Genomic DNA, 21,068 nt, shown 5'->3' with positions numbered 1-21,068 from the left:
GCCTGGGCAGGCATCAAGTTTGTCCATTCTCCCAGGACCTCTTTCCCTGTAGGTGTCACATGCCTTGATTTATACACAAACATGATTTGCCTGATTGTTGCAGTCTGGGCCTGGAATAATTTTAATTAATGGGAAAATGGTCCTCAATACACCGATTAGACCTCTTCAGGTACAACAAGATAAAAGCCTGATAATTTGGATGGAGTACCCTTCTTAAACATCTACTCTAGGCACGGCAGCCAATGGGAAAGCCAGGCTCCTGCCCACCTGACGCAATGAGTAATTAAGAGAGGGCTTTTTCTTCTCTATCTTTTCCCTCCCTCCACCCCGCTCCCCAACTAAAGCTTAACAGGTTGGTGGTATAATGTGGAGACTGTCAGGGGTGTCATCCTAGGAGCTTAGGCAAGAGCCAGGGCATCTTCTCCCACCTCCCAGACACTGTCGTGCTGGATTTGAAAAGCAGACAAGTGAGGGAAGGAGGGAGCCAGAAGCAGGCAAGGCCAGGTAGGTGTCATCCCTCAGTAAAGTTTGAGTGGGGGCCTTTGGCCATGAGTGAGCTGGGTGCTCAGAAGACCAGCGACGGCACCATTTCTCGGCTGCTCAATGTCGTGGAAAGTGAGCTTCAGGCAGGGAGGGAAAAAGGCGATCCCACGGAGAAGCAACTTCAGATCACCCTGGAGGATGCCCCTCTCTGGCAGAGATTCAAGGAAGTCACTAATGAAATGATCGTGACCAAGAATGGCAGGTGAGTTTATCTGGAGTCTGGCTTAGGCTGGCGGGCTTAGCAAGGCAGGTGGGACCCCTTGAATATGGAAGAGGCTACTGTTCTCAGGGGCAGTGGGGGCTGATTAAACACGCTCATGAGACGGGCTGCCTCACATGGCTTTCCCCCCAGCCAACTTAATTACTTTCTCTGAGATAATCAGAGAAGTGGAGGATGAAGCCACCTGTCTTAGCTGCATTTTAAATGGGAAAATTCTGGGAAATTACTATAAAAAGGGGCATGCCCCACGGGTTGGGGCAATGCACTCACATGTTAGAAAATAATATTAACTTCTGACTGCGTACCCTGCTGCAGACCTGAGCTGACTCTGTCCAGATAAGGCGAAAGTCAACTTTATTTGGAAGCTGGATGGTTTCCTCTTAAGTATAGCAAATGTACCATCAATTTTTGACTAGTTGAAGATTGGGAGCAAAAGGGCAAATTTAATCTAATTGCCTGTCACTCCATCTGCTCCTTGTGGGGAGTGTTCATTGGAGATTGTGTTGTTTGTGAGGGTGTGAAAGCTGTTGCAGTAATAGTGAATGAAACTGTATTATTCTACTGCCTTGGAGGGGAGAAGATCCTTCTTTTTCCTCACTGCAACAAATTCGGGATTAACTGAAAATGATCTCTGCTGGCATTTCTTGGATTCTATTAAACTTAATCTGTTAAGGGGCTGTCAAGGTAATGTTAGAAGCTTTCACTTCATAGAGGAGAATGCAAATATTTTGAAAGAAAATCTCACCACGTGCAGCTTGGGCAAACTGGCTCCCAACATTCAGTAGTTGATGCTCACGTATCTTGGTACATGGTTGCAAAAATACAAAATGCTGAAAGACGTTTTCAGTAGAGTTGGTTTTAACAGGATTCTAACTGCGACACCCTTGAGAGAAATTCTGCCAACAGAGAGGTGAAGCCAGCTGCGTTTCTTTCTAGCAGGCTTTTGTCCCTGTGCAAAATGCTTCCATTCCTGGTCTTCTGATTTTCTATTTTTTAATAAAGCACACTATAGACAGTGAACTATTTCTGGCCTGTCTGAGAGAATTATGAACTCAAGAGCTGTTGCATGACACTAAAATGCTTTGTAAGTAAATCTCTGCCTCAAATAAGGGCATTTTAATAAATCGTGATTATACCAGTAGCAGGAATATCAAGCTTACTTGATATTTATTATTTTTCTCTCCAAATGGATTCCATACTTATTTCATATAGAAGATTTATTACTAGAATATTTGTAATTATAATTATACTTGTTCCTTCTCTTGACCTATATTTATACATTATTCTTAGACTCTTTGGTAGAAAAAAATATAAAACATGTTTTTAATTATGAGGAATCACTCTGAATTCTTAATTGGAGTTAAGTCTATTTCCTTTCAAAGGCGAGTGATGATGCAATTGTAAAAATTTTATTATGTCTAGTAATAGGTAGAACTTTCTGTTTATTGTTCTTTTTGCTTATTGGATAGCAGTTACATTATTTGGCTGTCCAGATGGCCACATATTAAATTAAAAATAAGTATACTCACCAAATAAAACATGGCTCTTCACCTATTTTAATAAAGAATAAATAATAGAAGTTTCTGGAACTATTATAAAATCCAATCTAATGATACATTCTATTGGAATGTACTTTTACCATTTAAAAAGAGTTTTCGCTTGCCTTTTTTCATTTATATAAATTTCCTCCATGCTTAATGTTTAACATTCTTCACATGTTTAAAATCATTTAATATCAACTATGTGAAAAATAGTCTTTGCAGAAAAATCCTCCTGTGGTTAATGTCGTCATTCTGATCTACGGGGTGTCCTGATCCTGTCTGTCTTCCTCCTGCAAATGGAATTCTTTTCTTAAATTCTCCTAAGGTCTCTGAATCCCTCAAGGCCAAGATTTTGCTGGGAGATAAAAAATTCCATTTATATTTTGGGTAAAGCAGGGAAGACAAATCCCTAACGAATTGTTGTGGTTAATAATGTTGTGCTTGGTCTGAAATTACTCTCAATCCCAGCTGTTTCTCAGATTAAACTGTTAGTAGCACTTTACCTTCCTGATACAGACATATCTTTCTTGCTTCATCTTCTGCTTTACTCCCTTCTTCCTTCCCCCCAACCTTGTATTCCTCTGTGTCTCCTTTTTATCCCTATTCCTGGGTCTATGGACCCTCTGTGTCGCCTCCAAATCCCTGTGCTCCACACCAATTCCTGAGCCTGGCACTGGTAGATTTCTGGCCCTTTTCTGTGGAAACAATGTTTCTGGCATGTAATACCCAGCCCCTAGCTCTTTGCATTGATAGGCTGTTGACTTCCTGACTTAAAAAAATTTTTTTGATCTGGGTAGTAGAAAACTTCTCATTGAGGTCTCATTGTTCTGTGTAATTGCAAGTTTTGAAATGGGATAGGATGGGCTGATGAAAGAATTAAGACTCATTGTCAAATGGAGACTTACTTTCTTATATATAAATAGAAGGCTTGCTGCTGATATTGATCAGAAATAGTAAAGAGAAAGGATTTTCCCCTGAAAAATACAGAATTATCCCCAGAAACTGGGATCCTGATGGTGGGCAGTAGGCCTGCCTCCCTCCCTTCCTCCCTCTCGCCCTCCATCCCTTCATCCCTCCCTTCCCCCCTTCCTCCCCTCTACACTTCCCTCTCCCTCTTTCCCTTCCCCCTCCCTCCCTTTCTTCCTTCCCTTCTCTCTCTCCCCCTTCCTTCTTTCCTGTCTACCTTCCTCCATTTCTCCCTCCCCACATTTTACTATTTCTTTCCCTTTCCTCTTTTTTTTTTCTTCCTATCCCCCTTTGTTTTATTTAAAACTATGAGTTATGTTCAGTCGTCCTTCAGGAATAACAATAACAGTTAAGATACCTCCTAGAGCCCATTTGGATCATCTCTAGTGCATCCACCTGTGTTTCCTTTCATCTCCAGACTTTGAGCTAGCAACTTGTACTTCATATTGCAGAAAACATTCATTTCAGACTTCAGAGGTAAATCAGTGAAATCTGCTCTTGTTTTCTTTACCTGTCGCATCTTCATCTACGGGGAAATTGTGCTATTTCATGTGTATTTCCACACAGTTAGATGATTTTTGACTTAATTGTGATTAAATTTGCCTTGAGCAGGTTTTAAGAAATTGGAAAGCATTTTCTGCTAGAACTGTGCATCCATTTGTCATAAAATAAGGGTTGGGAATCACTAAGTTTGAATTTGCCCGTGATCAGAGGGTATTGTTGCAGTGACACTGAGTTGATGTTTGCAGTGTCCAGTGAAGGCAGCGCAAGAGAGGAGAAAATTAAGGTTGTCCATCAGGTGTACACATGTCCATGTCCTTACAGCCATGGATTTTTTTTCCTGTAAACTTTACAGTCTTCTGCCTCTGCACAGAACACCTTACTTCCCTGATCCTATTCGCTTTCCCCCTCATTTATGTATACATAATTGACATCTCCTGCTAGTCTCATGCCCACTCCCTTTCATGTAAATGTCACCTTCCATGCACTGTGAGTGCCACAAATACACGACACACACTGCAACTCTGAATACTCTGATGAGTATTTGATGAGTGTAGTGGGGAGATGAAGGAAGGTGTTTGCAAGTGAAACTTCTTGAATTTTGCTTTTAACCTTCTCTGCTGTTCTCCCACCTACAAAGTCGGCCTCATTTCTGCCCCCTTTATTCCTGCAAACCTTACTTCTCATAGCCTCCTCCAGCAGAACTGGCTTTCAAGATTCCCTGTCAGAGCCAGGCACAGTGGCTCACACCTGTAATCCTAGCACTCTGAGAGGCCAAAGCCAGAGGATCTCTGGAGCTTGAGTTTGAGATCAGCCTGAGCAAGAGTGAGACCCCTGTCTCTACTAAAAATAGAAAAAATTATCTGGACATTGTGGGAGGTGCTTTGCAGTTCCAGCTACTTGAGAAGTTGAGGCAGGGGGGTCACTTGAACCCAGGAGTGTGAGGTTGCTGTGAGCTAGGCTGATGCCATGGCATTCTAGCCTGGAGCAATGGAGTGAGACTGTCTCAAAAAAACAAAACAAAACAAAAAACCAAACAAGAAAAAAAACAAACCCAAAAGATTTCCTGTCAGTGAAATAAAAACTGGAAAGCTAGCCTCTAGCAAAAGTGAAAGAGTAGGCTCAGCACCTGTAGCTCAGCAACTAGGGCGCCAGCCACATACACTGAGGCTGGAGGGTTCAAACCCAGCCTGGGCCTGCTAAACAATGACAACTACAACCAAAAAATAGCCGGGCGTTGTGGTGGGCGCCTGTAGTCTCAACTACTTGGGAGGCTGGGGCAAGAGAATCGCTTAAGCCCAAGAGTTGGAGGTTGCTGTGAGCTGTGATAGCACTGCACTCTACGGAGGACCACATAGTGAGACTCTATCTCAAAAAAAAAAAAAAAAAGAAAGTGAAAGAGGCAAAAGAGTATGGAGGCAAAACCCAACCACCTGTGGTGCTCCAACATGGTTTTTTGGCAAGCACTTAATTATGTTGTTGAATTTTCTTCTATCTCTCCCTCTCTTTCTTTTTGTTGTTTTGCTGGGTTCGAACCCACCAGTTTTGGTGTATGTGGCCGGTGCCCTAACTGCTGAGCTATGGGCACCCTCTTTCTTTCTCATTCTTTCTCTCTGAAGAGACTTTCTTTCAAGGGTGGATTAAGTGAACTCATGCTGTGAGTTATGGGCCGATTTCCATATTTCTTAGATCCTTAAAAAGATTAAAAAATACATGGTGTTTCTTAGTTCATTCAAGTAGTGAGAAAGACCAAAAGTAATTTTATTATTTTATTTTTTTAAATTATTTTTTATTAAATCATAACTTTGTACATTGATACATTTATGGTCAAAAGTAATTTTAAATATCTTGGCAAATGAAATACTAAAGAAAATAAAGCAATTATTCATCCTACCACTTTTCAGATATATCCTCTTTCTAAGAGACAGAACTTGGTGGTGTCTTTACTTGTTGTTTTCATGTGAAAAAGATCTCATTCAAGGGACAAGTCTTATAGAACATCAGCAAATTCACAGTGAAGAGAGACTCTATAAATGTAATAAGTGTGGGAAGTCTTTTGTAAAAAATTACTTATATAAATGTATGGGGAACAAGTGCAATTTTTTTCTTTTTACATGCATAGATTGTGTAGTGTTCTAGTCAGGATTTTTAGGGTGTCAAATAACGTACACTGTACCTATTAACTAATTTCTCATGATTCACACCCTTTGACCCCCTCACACTCCTGAGTCCTCATCATTGCACACTCTATGTCCACGTGGACACATTTTTTAGCACTCAGGAGTGAGAACCTGTGATATTCTCTCTGTGTCTAGCTTGTTTCACTTAAGAGGATACACAATGGAATACTGTTCAGCCATAAAAAGAGTGAAATCATGTCCTTTAGTTATTTTTATTAACAGCTTTATTGTGATATAATTCACACGGCACACAGTGTATCCATTTAAAGTGTGCAGTGGAGGCCGGGTGTGGTGGCTCACACCTGTAATCTCAGAACTTTGGCAGGTGGGTGGATTGCCTGAGCTCAGGAGTTGAAGACCGGCCTGAACAAGAGTGAGACCCTATCTCTAAAAAAAAAAATAGCTGGGCATTGTGGTGGGTACCTGTAGTCCCAGCTACTTGGGAGGCTGAGGCAAGAGGATCATTTGAGCCCAAGAGTTTGAGGTTGCTGTGAGCTATGATGCCATAGCATCATTTGAGCCCAAGAGTTTGAGGTTGCTGTGAGCTATGATGCCATAGCATCATTTGAGCCCAAGAGTTTGAGGTTGCTGTGAGCTATGATGCCATAGCATCATTTGAGCCCAAGAGTTTGAGGTTGCTGTGAGCTATGATGCCATAGCACTCTACCAAGTGTGACAAAGTGAGACTTTGTCAGGTGAAAATAAATAAATAAATAATGAATAAATAAATAAATAAATAAAGTGTATAGTTTGATGGTTTTGGTATATTCAGAGTCATGCATCTATCACCATAATTAATTTTACATTTTTATTACTTCAAAAAGAAACCCTGTACCTTTTAGCCATCACCTCCTCAGCTTCTGGCAACCCTTCGTCTACTTTTTGTCCCTATAGCTCTGTCTCTTCTGGGTGTCTCAGATCTATGGTATCCCACAGTATGTGGTCCTTTGTGAATGGCTTCTTTCGCTCAGCATGTTTTCAAGGTTCATCCATGTTGTAGCATGTACTGATGTTATTTTATGTTTTTTATTACCAAACACTACTCCATTGTATGGATAGAACACATGTGTTTATCTGTTAATCCAGTTGATGAACATTTGGGGTTGTCTACATATCGACTATTAAGAATCATACTACTATGAACATCTGTGTACACATTTTTTATGTGGAACTGTGCTCACATTTTTCTTGTGTACTTATATATGCCAAGGACTGGAATTGCTGGGTTACATAGTAACTCCATATCTAACCAGATGAGGAGCTGCCAGACTGTTTTCCAAAGTAGCTCCACCCTGCTATGGGCATTCCCACCAGCAAAGTCATTGTTGGAACTCGTTATTGTCTGCCCTTTCTCTCTCTCTTTCTCTCCCTCCCTCCCTCCCTTCCCTCCCTCCCTCCCTCCCTCTCTCCTTCCTTCCTTCCCTCTTTTCTGTCTGTCTTTCTTGTTTGGGATTCATTAAGGGTACAAAGAATTAGGTTACACTGATTGCATTTGTTAGATAAAGTCCCTCTTATAATTGTGTCCTACTCCCAAGAGATGTGCCATACATTGTGACCACCCCACCCCCTTCCCTCGTCCTCTCCCCACTTGCTCATTCCCCTACAGCTCCCCCTTGTATTAGCTCATCTACTGCCTTCATATTAGAATAGAGTACATTGGATTCTTGGTTCTCCATTCTTGTGATGCTTTACTAAGAAGAATGTGTTCCATCTCCATCCAGATTAATACGAAAGATGTAAAGTCTCTATTTTTTTTAGTGGCTGAATAGTATTCCATGATATACATATACCACGGCTTGTTAATCCATTCTTGGGCTGGTGGGCATTTTGGTTGTTTCCACATTTTGGTCATTGTAAATTGGGCTGTGATAAATAGTATAAGGCAAATGTCCTTATGATAAATGAATTTTTTTCTTCTGAGTAGAAGCCCAGTAATGGGATTGCAGGATCAAATGTGAGGTCTAATTTGAGTTCTGTGAGGATTCTCCACACTTCCTTGCAAAAAAGGTTGTATTAGTTTGCAGTCCTACCAGCAGTGTAAAAGTCTTTCCTTCTCTCCACATCCATGCCAGCATCTGCAGCTTTGAGAATTTGTGATGTGGGCCATTCTCCCTGGGGTTAGGTGATGTCTCGGGGTGGTTTTGATTTGCATTTCTCTGATGATTAGGGATGATGAGCATTTTTTCATATGTTTGTTAGCCATTCATCTGTCTTCTTTAGAGCAGGATCTATTCCTGTCTCTTGCCCAGTGATCTATGGGATTGCTGGGTCTTTTTTGTTGATTAACTTAAGTTCTCTATAGATTCTAGTTATCAAGCTTTTGTCCAATTCATGATATGCAAACATCTTTTCCCATTCTGACGGTTGTCTGTTTACTTTGGTTGTTGTTTCCTTAGCTGTATAGAAGGGTTTCAGTTTAATTAAGTCCCATTTGCTTATTTTTTTGTTGTTGTTGTTGGAATTGCCATGGAAGTCTTCTTCATAAAATCTTTCCCTAGGCTGATATCTTCAAGTGTTTTCCTCACACTTTCTTGAAGGATTTTTATTGTCTCTTGTCTTTGATTTAAATCTTTTCGCCATCTTGAATCCATTTTTGTAAGTGGTGAGAAGTGCGAGTCTAGTTTCAGTCTTTTACGTGTGGTTATCCAGTTCTCCCAACACCATTTATTGATTAGGGATTCTTGTCCTTGTTTGGTTTATCAAAGATCAGGTGGCCGTAAGAGGTTAGTTTCATCTCATGGTTTTCTATTTGGTTCCAAATATTAATGTCTCTATTTTTGTGTCAATACCATGGTGTTTTGATCACTATGGCCTTGTAGTATAACCAAAGTCTGGTAGGGTGATACCCCAGCTTTGTTTTTATTACTAAGAATTGCCTTGGTTATACAGAGTTTCTTCTGGTTACTTACAAAATGAAGAATTAGTTTTTCCAAATCTTGGAAGTATGATGATGGTATTTTAATGGGGATTGCATTGAATCTGTAGATTGCTTTGGATAGTATAGACATTTTGACAATATTGATTCTTCTTAGCCATGAGCATGCTATGTTCTTTTTTTTGGTTAGTATTTTCCGCTATTTCTTTTCTTAAGGTTTTGCAATTTTCTTTATAGAGGTCCTTCACCTCTTTCGTTATGCATATTCCTAGGTATTTCTTTTTTTTTTTTTTTTGAAGCTACTGAAAAGGGAATTGTGTCCTCGATTAGCTTCTCATCTTGGCTATTATTGGCATTTACAAAGGCTATTGATTTGTGGACATTGATTTTATATCCTGAGGCATTGCAATATTTTTTGATCACTTCCGAGAGTCTTGTGATTGAGTCTTTGGGGTTCTTTAAGATCATATTGTTGGTAAAGTGCACGAGTTTGACCTCCTCTGCACCCTTTGGATTGCCTTTATTCCCTTCTCTTGCCTGTTTGTATTGGCTAGAACTTCCAGCTCTATGTTGAATGTCTGCCTTTTCTATTACAGCCATCCTGGTGGGTGTGATGTGGTGGAAACTCATTTTGAGTTTCTCTGTTGGCTAATCACATTAAACATCTTTTGTTGTGACCATAGCTTCTTTAAAACATCATGTACAGGTCTGAATATAGCATGAAAGAAAAAAGTCATTATACATGTATGGCCTTTTATTCTGAAATAAAAAGTCATGATGTATTCTTCATGAGACCTAGCAGGATGTGACTGAGATAGTGAGAGGAGGGTACTCTAAACCTATTAGCAGCAAGGATAAATATTTGAATTTTTCCTTCACTTTGCTTCAGCCACTTTGGCCTTCTTCAGGCTTGTTTGAATCTTTTGGCCATTGTGCTTGGTATTCTTTTGTAACTGGCATTTTGCATGACTCATTTCTTGTGATTATTTAGGTCTTAGCTTAAATGTCACTTCCCTGACCTGCTAACGTCTGTTCAGTTCCAGCTAAAATAGCCACTTACCCTTTATTCTCCTGCGACATCATCCATTTTAGTTCCTTTATGGCACTCTTGCGATCTAAAATTATCTTGTACATTAAAAAAGCAACAACAACTTATTTACATTTTTGTTGCCTGAATTCTGTGCTAGAATGTAAGTTTCACAGCAGAAATGGGTCTGCAAATTTTGTTATTGAATACTCCCCTAGAACAGTTCCTGGCATAGAGCAGGTACTCAAAAATTGTTAGATGAGTAAAAAAAGCTATAATTAGGTATTAAGATTTTGAAAAACATTAAGGAGCCTTTCCTTTCACTGAAGTCTTTTTCTTTCATATTAACTTTCTAGAAGTCTGAAAAAGGAGAAGTGAGTATAAAAAAACAACAACAACAAAAAAAGGGTGTAGTGAATGGAATGAAATGTTTGCTTCCTGAGCCCCAGTTTCCTCATCTATAAAAGGAATGTAATAACATTTACCTCCTTGGGAGTGAAGGAAGACTTCAATGAGATATAACGTATGTTAAGTACTAGGTACAGAGTAAAGCCCAGTACAGTCTTCCCTTGGTGTCCTTGTGGGATTGGTTCAGGACCCCCATGATCCCAAAATTCATGGATGCTCAAGTTCTTTCCATGAAATGGCATGTAATCTATGTGCATCCACTATATACTTTAAATCATCTCTAGATCACTTATAATACTTAATACAATATAAATGCCATGTAAAAATTTATGCTATATTGTTTTATATGTATTTTTATTGTACTTTTTATTTTTTATTTTTTGAGTCTCACTATATTGCCCTCTGTAGAGTGCCGTGATGTTATAGCTCACAGCAACCTCAAACTCTTGGTCTTAAGCGATTCTCCTGCCTCAGCCTCCCAAGTGGCTGGGACTACAGGCGCCTGTGACAATGCTCGGCTATTTTTCAGTTGCAGTTGTCATTGTTGTTTAGCAGGCCCGGGCTGGGCTTGAATCCTCCAGCCTTGTTGTATGTGGCCAGTGCCCTACCCACTGAGATATGGGCACTGCCTTTTCTTATCTTTTATCTACATTTGGTTGAATCTACCAAAGCAGAACCTATGGCGATGGAGAAATGTGTATATATGACAACTATTATCATTACAAAAACTATCTTGCATTAAATCATCTCTTAAATTAAAAGGCAGAGTTACATGAAACGGCATTTCACACTCTGCTGTCATGCTTGAACAATGGCGTCATTACTTCAGCAGGTTGGTTAGTCCACGGGGAACATACGTTTTATGAGCTTTTTAATTTTTTAACTTTTTTTTTACTTTTAAATGTACTACATAGTCCCATGGAAAATACTTTTGGTACTTTTAAACATTAGTGTGCAAAATGACAATTATACACATGACTCTTGTGTTTTCTTTAAAATTAAAAAAGAAAAAGGAAAATAAACTTCAGCACTTCAGAAAAAGCAGAAGCCTAGCACACAGAGACCATTTCTTTGCCTGAGCCAGATCCCCGGCTGTGGAATGACTCTCTGTAATCCCAGGAGTCATTTTTTTTTTTTTTTTAAAGAGACACAGTCTCACTTTATCACCCTCAGTAGAGTCCTGTGGCATCACAGCTCACAGCAACCTCCAACTCTTGCCTCAGCCTCCCGAGCAGCTGGGACTACAGGCACCTGCCACAACGCCCGGCTATTTTTTTGTTGCAGTTTGGCTGGGGCTGGGTTTGAACCCACCACCCTCGGTATATGGGGCCAGTGCCCTACTCACTGAGCCACAGGCACCCACCCCAGTAATCATTTCTAAAGCCCACTTTTATCTTCTGTGAATGGCATTTCTACTTTCAGAGGCTTTCTGTTTTCTAGACTTGGCCAGTACTATTAAAATAATTGAAAACCCTAAAATATATTGTAAAAGGGAATAGTTTAATCTGATATCAAGAGAAAATATTAGAGAAAAATTCTTCTACTAAAGCTAGAAGCAGAAAGATTTTACATCACATGGGCAGCCTCTCCAGGGCAGCTCACCATTTTATCTTACATAAAAATACAGTCATCCCATGAAGGAAGGGGACCCATGAGGTGGACAGTGCAACTTTCAGCCAAGACTTGGATTTTTCCCCTAGAAATTTTATTTAATTCATATTTTTGTCCTAGACTCCTCTTTAAATATATTTTCTCTTCAAGATAACCTCATAAAATTTTTGCAAGACCTCAATGAATTAATTCACATGAAGTGCTTGCTTCAGTGCCTGACCGGGCAAGGTTTTGGCTATCTTGCCATTGTATCCAAGCCCTTCAGTTGGCCCAGCTCAGCTTCCTTCCCCTCTAGAATCTTACCTTAGGCAGTAAGTTTGGAAGTTGGAAGCACAAGGGACAAGAATTCTGCCTCTTTCCTGCCTGCCTGGCAGGAACCACTTCACTCCACTTCTCTTTCTAGAGATAAGAAATCTAGGCAGAATGGTGAGTGACTACTAATGCTTATGGGTTGTTTGGGGGTGTGTGGGGATGATGAAAATATTGCCAAATCAGATGCAGAATATTTGGATAGCTTCTCCATATATTTATTGGTATTGTTCTAAAGGGTGGAAGAAAGATTAATGAATAAAGAGCTACATGTCTCAAAATGCGCAAATTTTGTCCCTTGTACACAAATTCCCAAAAAATGCTCAGTTAAAAGATAGTTCCACTGTCATATAAATTTAGGGTGTGCAGAATTTCACACTTTCTTCCTGAAGGTTCTGAGAAGTCCTAGAACAGTGATTTTCTTTTTTTTTTTTTGTAGGGACAGAGTCTCACTTTATGGCCCTCGGTAGAGTGCCGTGGCCTCACACAGCTCACAGCAATCTCCAGCTCCTGGGCTTAAGCGATTCTCTTGCCTCAGCCTCCCGAGTAGCTGGGACTACAGGGGCCCGCCACAACGCCCAGCTATTTTTTGGTTGCAGTTCAGCCGGGGTCGGGTCTGAACCCGCCACCCTCGGTATATGGGGCCGGCGCCTTACCGACTGAGCCACAGGCGCCGTCCGCCTGGCTATTTTTTTGAGACGAGGTCTCACTCTGGGTCAGGCTGGTCTAGAACCAGTGAACTCAGGGCAATCTAGCCGTCTTGGCCTCCCAAGTGCTGGGATTACAGGCGTGAGCCACAGTGCCCAGCTCATGAAAAATGTTAAAGATCATTAATTAAATTATTTTCCAAAGAAATTCAAAGCACAGTAAATATATTCTGTTTTTTTTTTCCCAGCTCATGAAAAATTTTAAAGATCATGAATTAAATTATTTTCCAAAGAAGTTCAAAGCACAATAAATATATTCTGTTTTTTTTTTTTTTTTTTTTTTTTTGTGAGAGAGAGTCTCAAGCTGTCCCCCTGGGTTGAGTGTTGTGGCGTCACAACTCATAGCAACCTCCAACTCTTAGGCTTAAGATTCCTCCAACTCTTAGATTCTCTTGCCTCAGCCTTCCAAGGAGCTGGGACTACAGGTGCCCGCCACAACACCTGGCTATTTTTTGGTTGTAGTTGTCATTGTTGTTTGGCAGGCCCAGGCTCGATTCGAACCCATTAGCTCCGGTGTATGTGGCTGGTGCCCTAGCCGCTTGAGCTACAGGTGCTGAGCCAATATATTCTTTTTTTGGATCGACATAATTTAAGTGTGCCATGAAAGTTCAACTATAGGTTCAAGTGTGCTGGGAGATAAAAAAAAAGTTTGAAAAACACTGTCCTAGAGGAAAAGAACTACCCTAACTGTATAGCCAAGTGTTCACTCACTTATTCTCTCACATAACCTTGTTCTTTTGCTGTAAATGTTATTACTATTATTCTTTGGGAGGCTGGGAAGGATTGGTGAGTAGCATTAAATGCCGGGGGATATCTTTGAAGAAACTCTCTGTAAGGACGTGGCATCTGACTGACTATAATAGGCTTTAGGTTTCTCCTCTGTCACATGATTACATTGGTGGTCTTCAGACTTTAAAATGGAGCACGTTTTAAAGTAAAACATGTTTTCAATTCAATTCCAAGTGTCTATGTCTCTGTTTTTGTGCCAGTACCATGCTGTCTTGACCACTATGGCTTTGTAGTACAGACTAAAATCTGGTATGCTGATGCCCCCAACTTTATTTTTATTACTAAGAACTGCCTTAGCTATACGGGTTTTTTTCCGGTTCCATACAAAACGCAGAATCATTTTCTCCAAATCTTGAAAGTACGATGTTGGTATTTTGATAGGAATGGCATTGAATAGGTAGATTGCTTTGGGGAGGATAGACATTTTAACAATGTTGATTCTTCCCATCCATGAGCATGGTATGTTCTTCCATTTGTTAATATCCTCTGCTATTTCCTTTCTGAGGATTTCATAATTTTCTTTATAGAGGTCCTTCACCTCCTTTGTTAGGTATATTCCTCGGTATTTCATTTTCTTTGAAACCATGGTGAAGGGAGTTGTGTCCTTAATTAGCTTCTCATCTTGACTGTTATTGGTGTATACAAAGGCTACTGACTTGTGGACATTGATTTTATATCCTGAAACATTACTGTATTTTTTGATGACTTCTAGGAGTCTTGTGGTTGAGTCTTTGGGGTTCTCTAAGTATAGGATCATGTCGTCAGCAAAGAGGGAGAGTTTGACCTCCTCTGCTCCTTTCTGGAAGGAAATATGGAGAAACCTCAAAGCACTCAAGCTAGACCTCCCATTTGATCCTGCAATCCCATTACTGGGCATCTACCCAGAAGGAAAAAAATCCTTTTATCATAAGGACACTTGTACTAGACTGTTTATTGCAGCTCAATTTACAATCGCCAAAATGTGGAAACAGCCTAAAGGCCCACCAACCCAGGAATGGATTAACAAACTGTGGTATATGTATACCATGGAATACTATTCAGCTATTAAAAAAATGGAGACTTTACATCCTTCGTATTAACCTGGATGGAAGTGGAAGACATTATTCTTAGTAAAGCATCACAAGAATGGAGAAGCATGAATCCTATGTACTCAATTTTGATATGAGGACAATTAATGACAATTAAGGTTATGGGGGGGGAGGAAAAGCAGAAAGAGGGACGGAGGGAGGGGGGTGGGGCCTTGGTGTGTGTCACACTTTATGGGGGCAAGACATGATTGCAAGAGGGACTTTACCTAACAATTGCAATCGATGTAACCTGGCTTATTGTACCCTCAATGAATCCCCAACAATAAAAAAAAAAAAGTAAAACATGTAGTGAGAATAAGATGGAGTCTGTCCAGCTAGGGCAGACATGACACAGCTGGTCTGCTTGGTTTAGGTACTGCCTGACCTCACCCTCAGTAAAGTGCCATGGCATCACAGCTCACAGCAACCTCCAGCTCTTGGGCTTAGGTGATTCTCTTACCTCAGACTCCTGAGTAGCTGGGACTACAGGCGCCTGCCACAACGCCTGTCTATTTTTTTGTTGCAGTTTGGCCAGGCCCTTGGTATATGGGGCTGGCGCCCTACTCACTGAGTCATAGGCACCGCCCAAGATTTCCTTCTTTTTTTTTTTTTTCGTAGTTTTTGACCAGGGCTGGGTTTGAACCCACCACCTCTGGCATATGGGGCCAGTGCCCTACTCCTTTGAGCCACCGCCCAAGAGTCCCATTCTTACTGTTTGTAAATTTATCTCCCACCCTAAGATACCTTCCTTGAGTAGTTTAGGTGGATTGATTTAGGAGGTTAACTTTTGAATTGGAATGTTGTAATAGGTCACTAAGTTATGCTGGTTATTATTTAGAATAGGGGTTGGTGTGGTCTTTGGTTTGAACCTTTATGTATAAAATTGTTATTTTGGAGATAGAAGAACAGAACAGTCTTGGAGAGTCTACTCTCACTGTTGTCCAGAATCCCAGCCTTCTGACAAAGTTTGGTGGCCCTAGTCCTGTCTCTGCATATTGGCTGGCAGTGACAGGCAGCCAGACCCTCTTTGTCCGGTAACAAAACCCCAATATCAGATGTGTTTATAAAAAGAGGTTCTGGTGGACTTGGGGGCCTGTTTATCTGGCCTCCCTCACAGGGCATCCCATGGAAGGTCTCCTTAGCAGTGGGAAACCTGTGGGCAGGGTGGGAGGTCCTCTCACTTCCCTTCCCCAGCTAACTTTCTGCCTTTTCTTTTAGACGGATGTTCCCTGTCCTAAAGATTAGTGTCACAGGGCTGGACCCCAATGCCATGTACTCCCTCCTGCTGGACTTTGTCCCAACTGACAGTCACCGCTGGAAGTATGTCAATGGTGAATGGGTGCCCGCGGGCAAGCCAGAGGTCTCCAGCCACAGCTGTGTCTACATCCACCCCGACTCGCCCAACTTTGGGGCCCACTGGATGAAGGCTCCCATCTCCTTCAGCAAAGTGAAGTTGACCAACAAGCTCAACGGAGGTGGGCAGGTAGGAGCCGGTTGCCCGGACACGCACACTGGCCTCCACACAATACCAATCAAAAAATATCAAGGGTGCATTTAGGCAATTAGAGGTGTCCTCACCAGCCTCTTCTTCTACAGAAGCCAATTATTCCCTGGAGTCCAAATGTAAACAGGAATAAATAGCTCTTAATTGGTGCTTTCAGTTTTTAATGGACTTCCTGATGATGAGAGACTGAGAGAGTGCAGTAGTTTCCTTAATCATCAGGGCCCTTTTCATAGTTTCTTACTGCAGGGCTTTTTACCCAGGCCGGGGAGGGAGATGTTTGTGGGTACCGGGGTTTTGTTATCCCTCTCCCCTTTTTTGGTGTAAGTGGCATTTTGGCAATAGACAAATACTTTAATAAAAAGCTGCTCCTAAATGAAATAATTACTCCCTCCACTTGGGCATTATGATAATTATCAATAGACTATTGAGTTAGCTTTGGTTTTTCAGGAAAAAAATAATGCAAACCTTAAATAAGGAAGGTTTTATTTAAGGCCTACAATTAAAGTAAACAAGACTTGTGGGGAGCTTTCCTCTCATTGTCTATGGCAGGGTTGTGAATTCCAGTCTGCTGTATCACGTTGTTAGTTACTTTATAAAATGCAGACTGTATCTGGGGATTAGAGATGTAGCGGGGCGGGAGGGCCAGCCTGAGTTTCTCCTCCCCAGTCTATGTGCGAGGTCTTTCCAGCCTCCTGGCCCTCTCCTGGTGCTCCCTGTCTGCTCTCTCTGTGCTCAGTGGGCAGGGCGGGAGCAGGCCTTCAAGTTTGAGGGGGTGGAGGAAATATCCCTGTACCTCCCCACCACACACTCAGCTCTAGTTCTTTATTGAAGCCAGAAACTGAAAAGTAAATTGTCATTGCCTACAGGATTTCATGAGGAGATTTTTCATAAACCTGTCACTTGAATCATAAAGAGTGGCGTGTACTGGATTCGAAGCATCAGATGTCAGATTTCATCACTCTTTAGTCACATGTAAAAACATAGTCACTGTTAGTATTTCGAGTCATTGGGACCTTCATATGAGAAAACCCCCAATGTATTTTTAATGGATTGAAATTTACATTATTGTGCTGAGAACAGGGGAGAAGGGAAAAAGGAAGCCAGGATTTTGGCACGAAATCGAGCACTCTTAAGAGCAATTTCTTTCTGGCAACCTCCCCACCTTCTCTTGGCCTCTGTGTAGGCTCCAGTGCTGTGCCTTCTGGGAGAGTCTGACTATGGCCCCCGCCCCCCCACATGCCTGCCATTAATTTCTCAGAGGTGCAGTGGAATCGCAGGTGACCTAGGATTCGAAATGTGTGTCTCTAGCCCAGTGAGTGCTGAGCTTGAGACCAAAGTTGCCAGCTTGTCTACCACCTGCAAAACACCAGGCTTTTGCTTGTCTCCTTTTTCTTCCTCTCCCACCTCAACAGATAATGTTGAATTCTCTGCATAAATATGAACCCCAGGTTCACATTGTGCGTGTTGGTGGTGCCCACCGAATGGTCATGAACTGCTCCTTCCCTGAAACCCAGTTCATAGCCGTGACTGCCTATCAGAATGAGGAGGTAAGAGTGTGTGCCTGTGTCACCCTGGAGAGTGTGGCCGGATGGGGAGGGAGTCCTCTTGATGAAAGATTTTCCAGGACTCAGATGCTCTCGCAGAGATGAAGCTCAACAATGGAGTAGCTGTTCTCCACCTCCTTTCTCTTGACTGTTTCCAAAAGCATGTTCTTTGTGGGTGTCAAGAGGGCACACTAGTGCGCTGTTATAAAACTGCCGAGTTAGGCTGAAAACTCAAAAGTCTTTCTTTTGGGGCCCTGATATGCCATTGGCCTGCACAGAGCTGGGCTTCTGGAACAGGCAGGATGGGGTGCAGGCTTTGGGGACTGTCCTCCCCTGCTGTAGAAGTGATTCAGATGTGCAGTCCCATTTGGGTCTGGGGGTTTTATTATGCTGTCTGTTCTGCATGTGCATGTTTACTATCCGAGCACAGGTGGGTCTTTTCCTGTACAGTAACTTGAGCCACCCTGGCTATCAGAGCCATGTGGTGAGAGTCCGGCCTCTCTGAACTGCTCTGGGTTCACCGTGTGCTCCAGGGGTGCCCTGGCCTGCTGTTCATCAGAAGCACCTGGAGATGTCTGGATTCTTTTAGATTAAACTTGAAAAAACAAATTCAAAGGTAATATGTATTCATTTAAAAAACACATAGTAAACCAATACTACAGAAATAAAAAGGAAAATCAAAAGGTTGACATATTATTTTTGTTTTGCCTTTGGAATCTCGCTTTGCACAGACACTACAAGTAATAGCTCAGAGTGTGTTTTTTTCCACACATTTTCGGTGCATAAATAAATATAGATGCAAATGTAGATTTCTTCACATAAATGGCTCATGTTGTGTATATTAATAAATTTTATTAATCTGCAAATTAATTTTTCTCTCATTTAACAGTTTAAGATGGCTATCTTTCTATGCAAATAGATCCAGGCATATTTCCTTTTCTGTAATGCTGCAGAATATTCACTTGTATGGATATACAAGTTTCACATACTCAGCCACCCACCAGTGTCCATTTAGGTCAGTGGTTGTCAACCTGTGGGTAGTGACCCCTTTTTAACAATGAAAATACATCGTGGCATTAGGAAGGTTGAGAACCACTGATTAGGTTGTTTCCAGTTGTTTTATTTTCTATTATAAATAATGCAGCAATGAGTTTCCTGGTGCCATCTATCATCAAGGGAAGTGTATGCTTAGAATTTTGATAGACACTGGCAAATTGCCTTCCTCTAAAGGGCATCTCTCACACCATTGTTACTGGTTATTATCAGCCTTTTCCATCTGTGACAATCTCATAGATTAAAAGAAGGATAACTTGTTGTGGCTTTAATCTGTGTTTCTTTACTCAGAAGATTTAAGAAAACAGATTTGGGGCTGCCACTCAGCCAAATGAGTCAGGTTCTCCAAGTACAGTGCCGAGAGCAGGGGTTCTCAAACTGCGGCCTGTGGGCCACATGAGGCAGTGTTTGTTCCCGTTTTGTTTTTTTACTTCAAAATAAGGTATGTGCAGTATGCATAGGAATTTGTTCATAGTGTTTTTTTTTTAAACTATAGTCCGGCCCTCCAACGGTCTGAGAGACAGTGAATTGGCCCCTGTTTAAACAGTTTGAGGACGCCTGGAGAGTCTGTTGTTTTAGAAGTCTCCTGAGATTCTGGGTGGTGCCTGTGGCTGAGAGAGTAGGGCTCCGACCCCATATACTGAGGGTAGTAGTTTCAAACCCGGCCCTGGCCAAACTGCAACAAAAAATAGGTGTTGTGGCGGGCGCCTGTAGTCCCAGCTACTGGAGAGGCTGAGGCAAGAGAATCACCTAAGCCCAGGAGCTGGAGGTTGCTGTGAGCTGTGATGCCATGACACTCTACCAAGGGCGATAAAGTCAGACTCTGTCTCTGCAAAAAAAAAAAAAAAAAAAAAAAAAAAGTCTCCTGAGAGTCTAGCACTTAGCCAGGATTGGAAACTACTGTTTTAGTGCCTACAGGTGAAATTAAGTGGCAGAGTTAGCTCTCATCACAGGTGTACACAGAAAATGGAATGTCTTTTCTATAAGTAATTTGACCTCTTGACAGAGCCCCTGCCACATGCCAGTGGGAACAGAATGCTATCTGATCAATGTCCCTCAGCTGGTGGCCCGGCGTTCTAGGATCACATAGATAGGCTGTCACTCAGATAGGCCTCCTCCCTGGCCTTTCACCCTGGGCTGGAATCTGGGGATAGGAGGGGTGGGCAGGGTCTTTGTGACTCAGGAGGTGCAGAGGACTAAAGACCAGAATGTGTTCTAGTCCCCTCTTGGCCTCCAGGTAAGGCCCCTACCCACTGGCCTGCTGCTGGCTCTCTTAGTTGGTGGCCCAACTTGTCATTTGGCTGCCAAGTTGGTAAACACTCAGAAGCCACGGGCGCCACCTTAATTAGATTTAGTGCACAGGATTCTGCTCATCTCTAAAGCTTTGCCCCTTCTTTTCTCACTTTACATGGTACTTAGTATTTCACCACATGCCACAATAATATGTTTTTTGTCAGAGACGGTGCAGCAGTGATTTAGTGTAGGAGGATGTAAAGAAACATGGAGAGGAAAGAAACAAAAGGGGAAATTATCCTGATTTTATAGAAATTCACAGGTGAAGACAAAGGGTTCTGTCTGCCCACATGTGTCCTGCTTTCACTAACACTTCTTTGTCTTTGTAAATGCAAGATAACAGCTCTCAAAATCAAGTACAACCCTTTTGCCAAAGCCTTCTTGGACGCCAAGGAAAGGTGAGTCGAGAAATTCCTGTAAGTCTTATGAACTGCTTTTGCAAATGTGAAATTGATGATCATCTTGAAAGGAACTAGACTAGTAGCATATTACCCTTTGATAAGATTTTACTTTCAGTGTTCATTACAATATTCAACAAAAGAGGGCAGGGAGCGGGAGACAAGTGGGTGAAGCTATGAAAGGGCCCTTGTGGTGGTGGAAATGCTCTGTGTCTTGGCTGTATTCATGTACATATGCTGGTTGTGATATTATACTATAGTTTTGCAAGTTGTTCTTATTGGGGAGAACTGGGAAAAGGGTACAAGGAATCTGTGTTATTTTTTACAGCTGCAAGTGAGTCTATAATTGCCCTCTAAAAACTCCATTTAATTCAAAAACATCAACAAGATTCAAGCAAATCATAATTATCTATTTCTTATAATAGGGGTCCAGGAGAACCTTTCACTAGCAATGTTTTCAACAAAATCAACAAGATTCAGCCAAATCATATTTATCTGTTTCTTATAATAGGGGTCCAGGAGAACCTTTCAT

The 21,068-nt window shown here is 41.6% G+C and overlaps 1 protein-coding gene across 1 annotated transcript in view; it reads left to right on the top strand.

The window, feature by feature from the left end:
* The first annotated feature begins 548 nt into the window (after positions 1-548).
* TBX19 (T-box transcription factor 19) overlaps positions 549-21,068 on the top strand; it is a 34,832-nt gene continuing 14,312 nt past the window's right edge. The window contains exons 1-4 of the mRNA XM_053605988.1: positions 549-745; positions 15,963-16,227; positions 17,661-17,795; positions 20,475-20,536. Of these exons, the coding sequence (XP_053461963.1) occupies positions 549-745; positions 15,963-16,227; positions 17,661-17,795; positions 20,475-20,536 (659 nt within the window). The remainder of the gene's footprint in view (positions 746-15,962; positions 16,228-17,660; positions 17,796-20,474; positions 20,537-21,068) is intronic.

Source organism: Nycticebus coucang, chromosome 10 (assembly GCF_027406575.1).
Source record: "Nycticebus coucang isolate mNycCou1 chromosome 10, mNycCou1.pri, whole genome shotgun sequence".
In the NCBI taxonomy this organism is placed as follows: Eukaryota; Metazoa; Chordata; class Mammalia; order Primates; family Lorisidae; genus Nycticebus; species Nycticebus coucang.
This window is presented reverse-complemented; position numbering and strand designations above follow the sequence as displayed.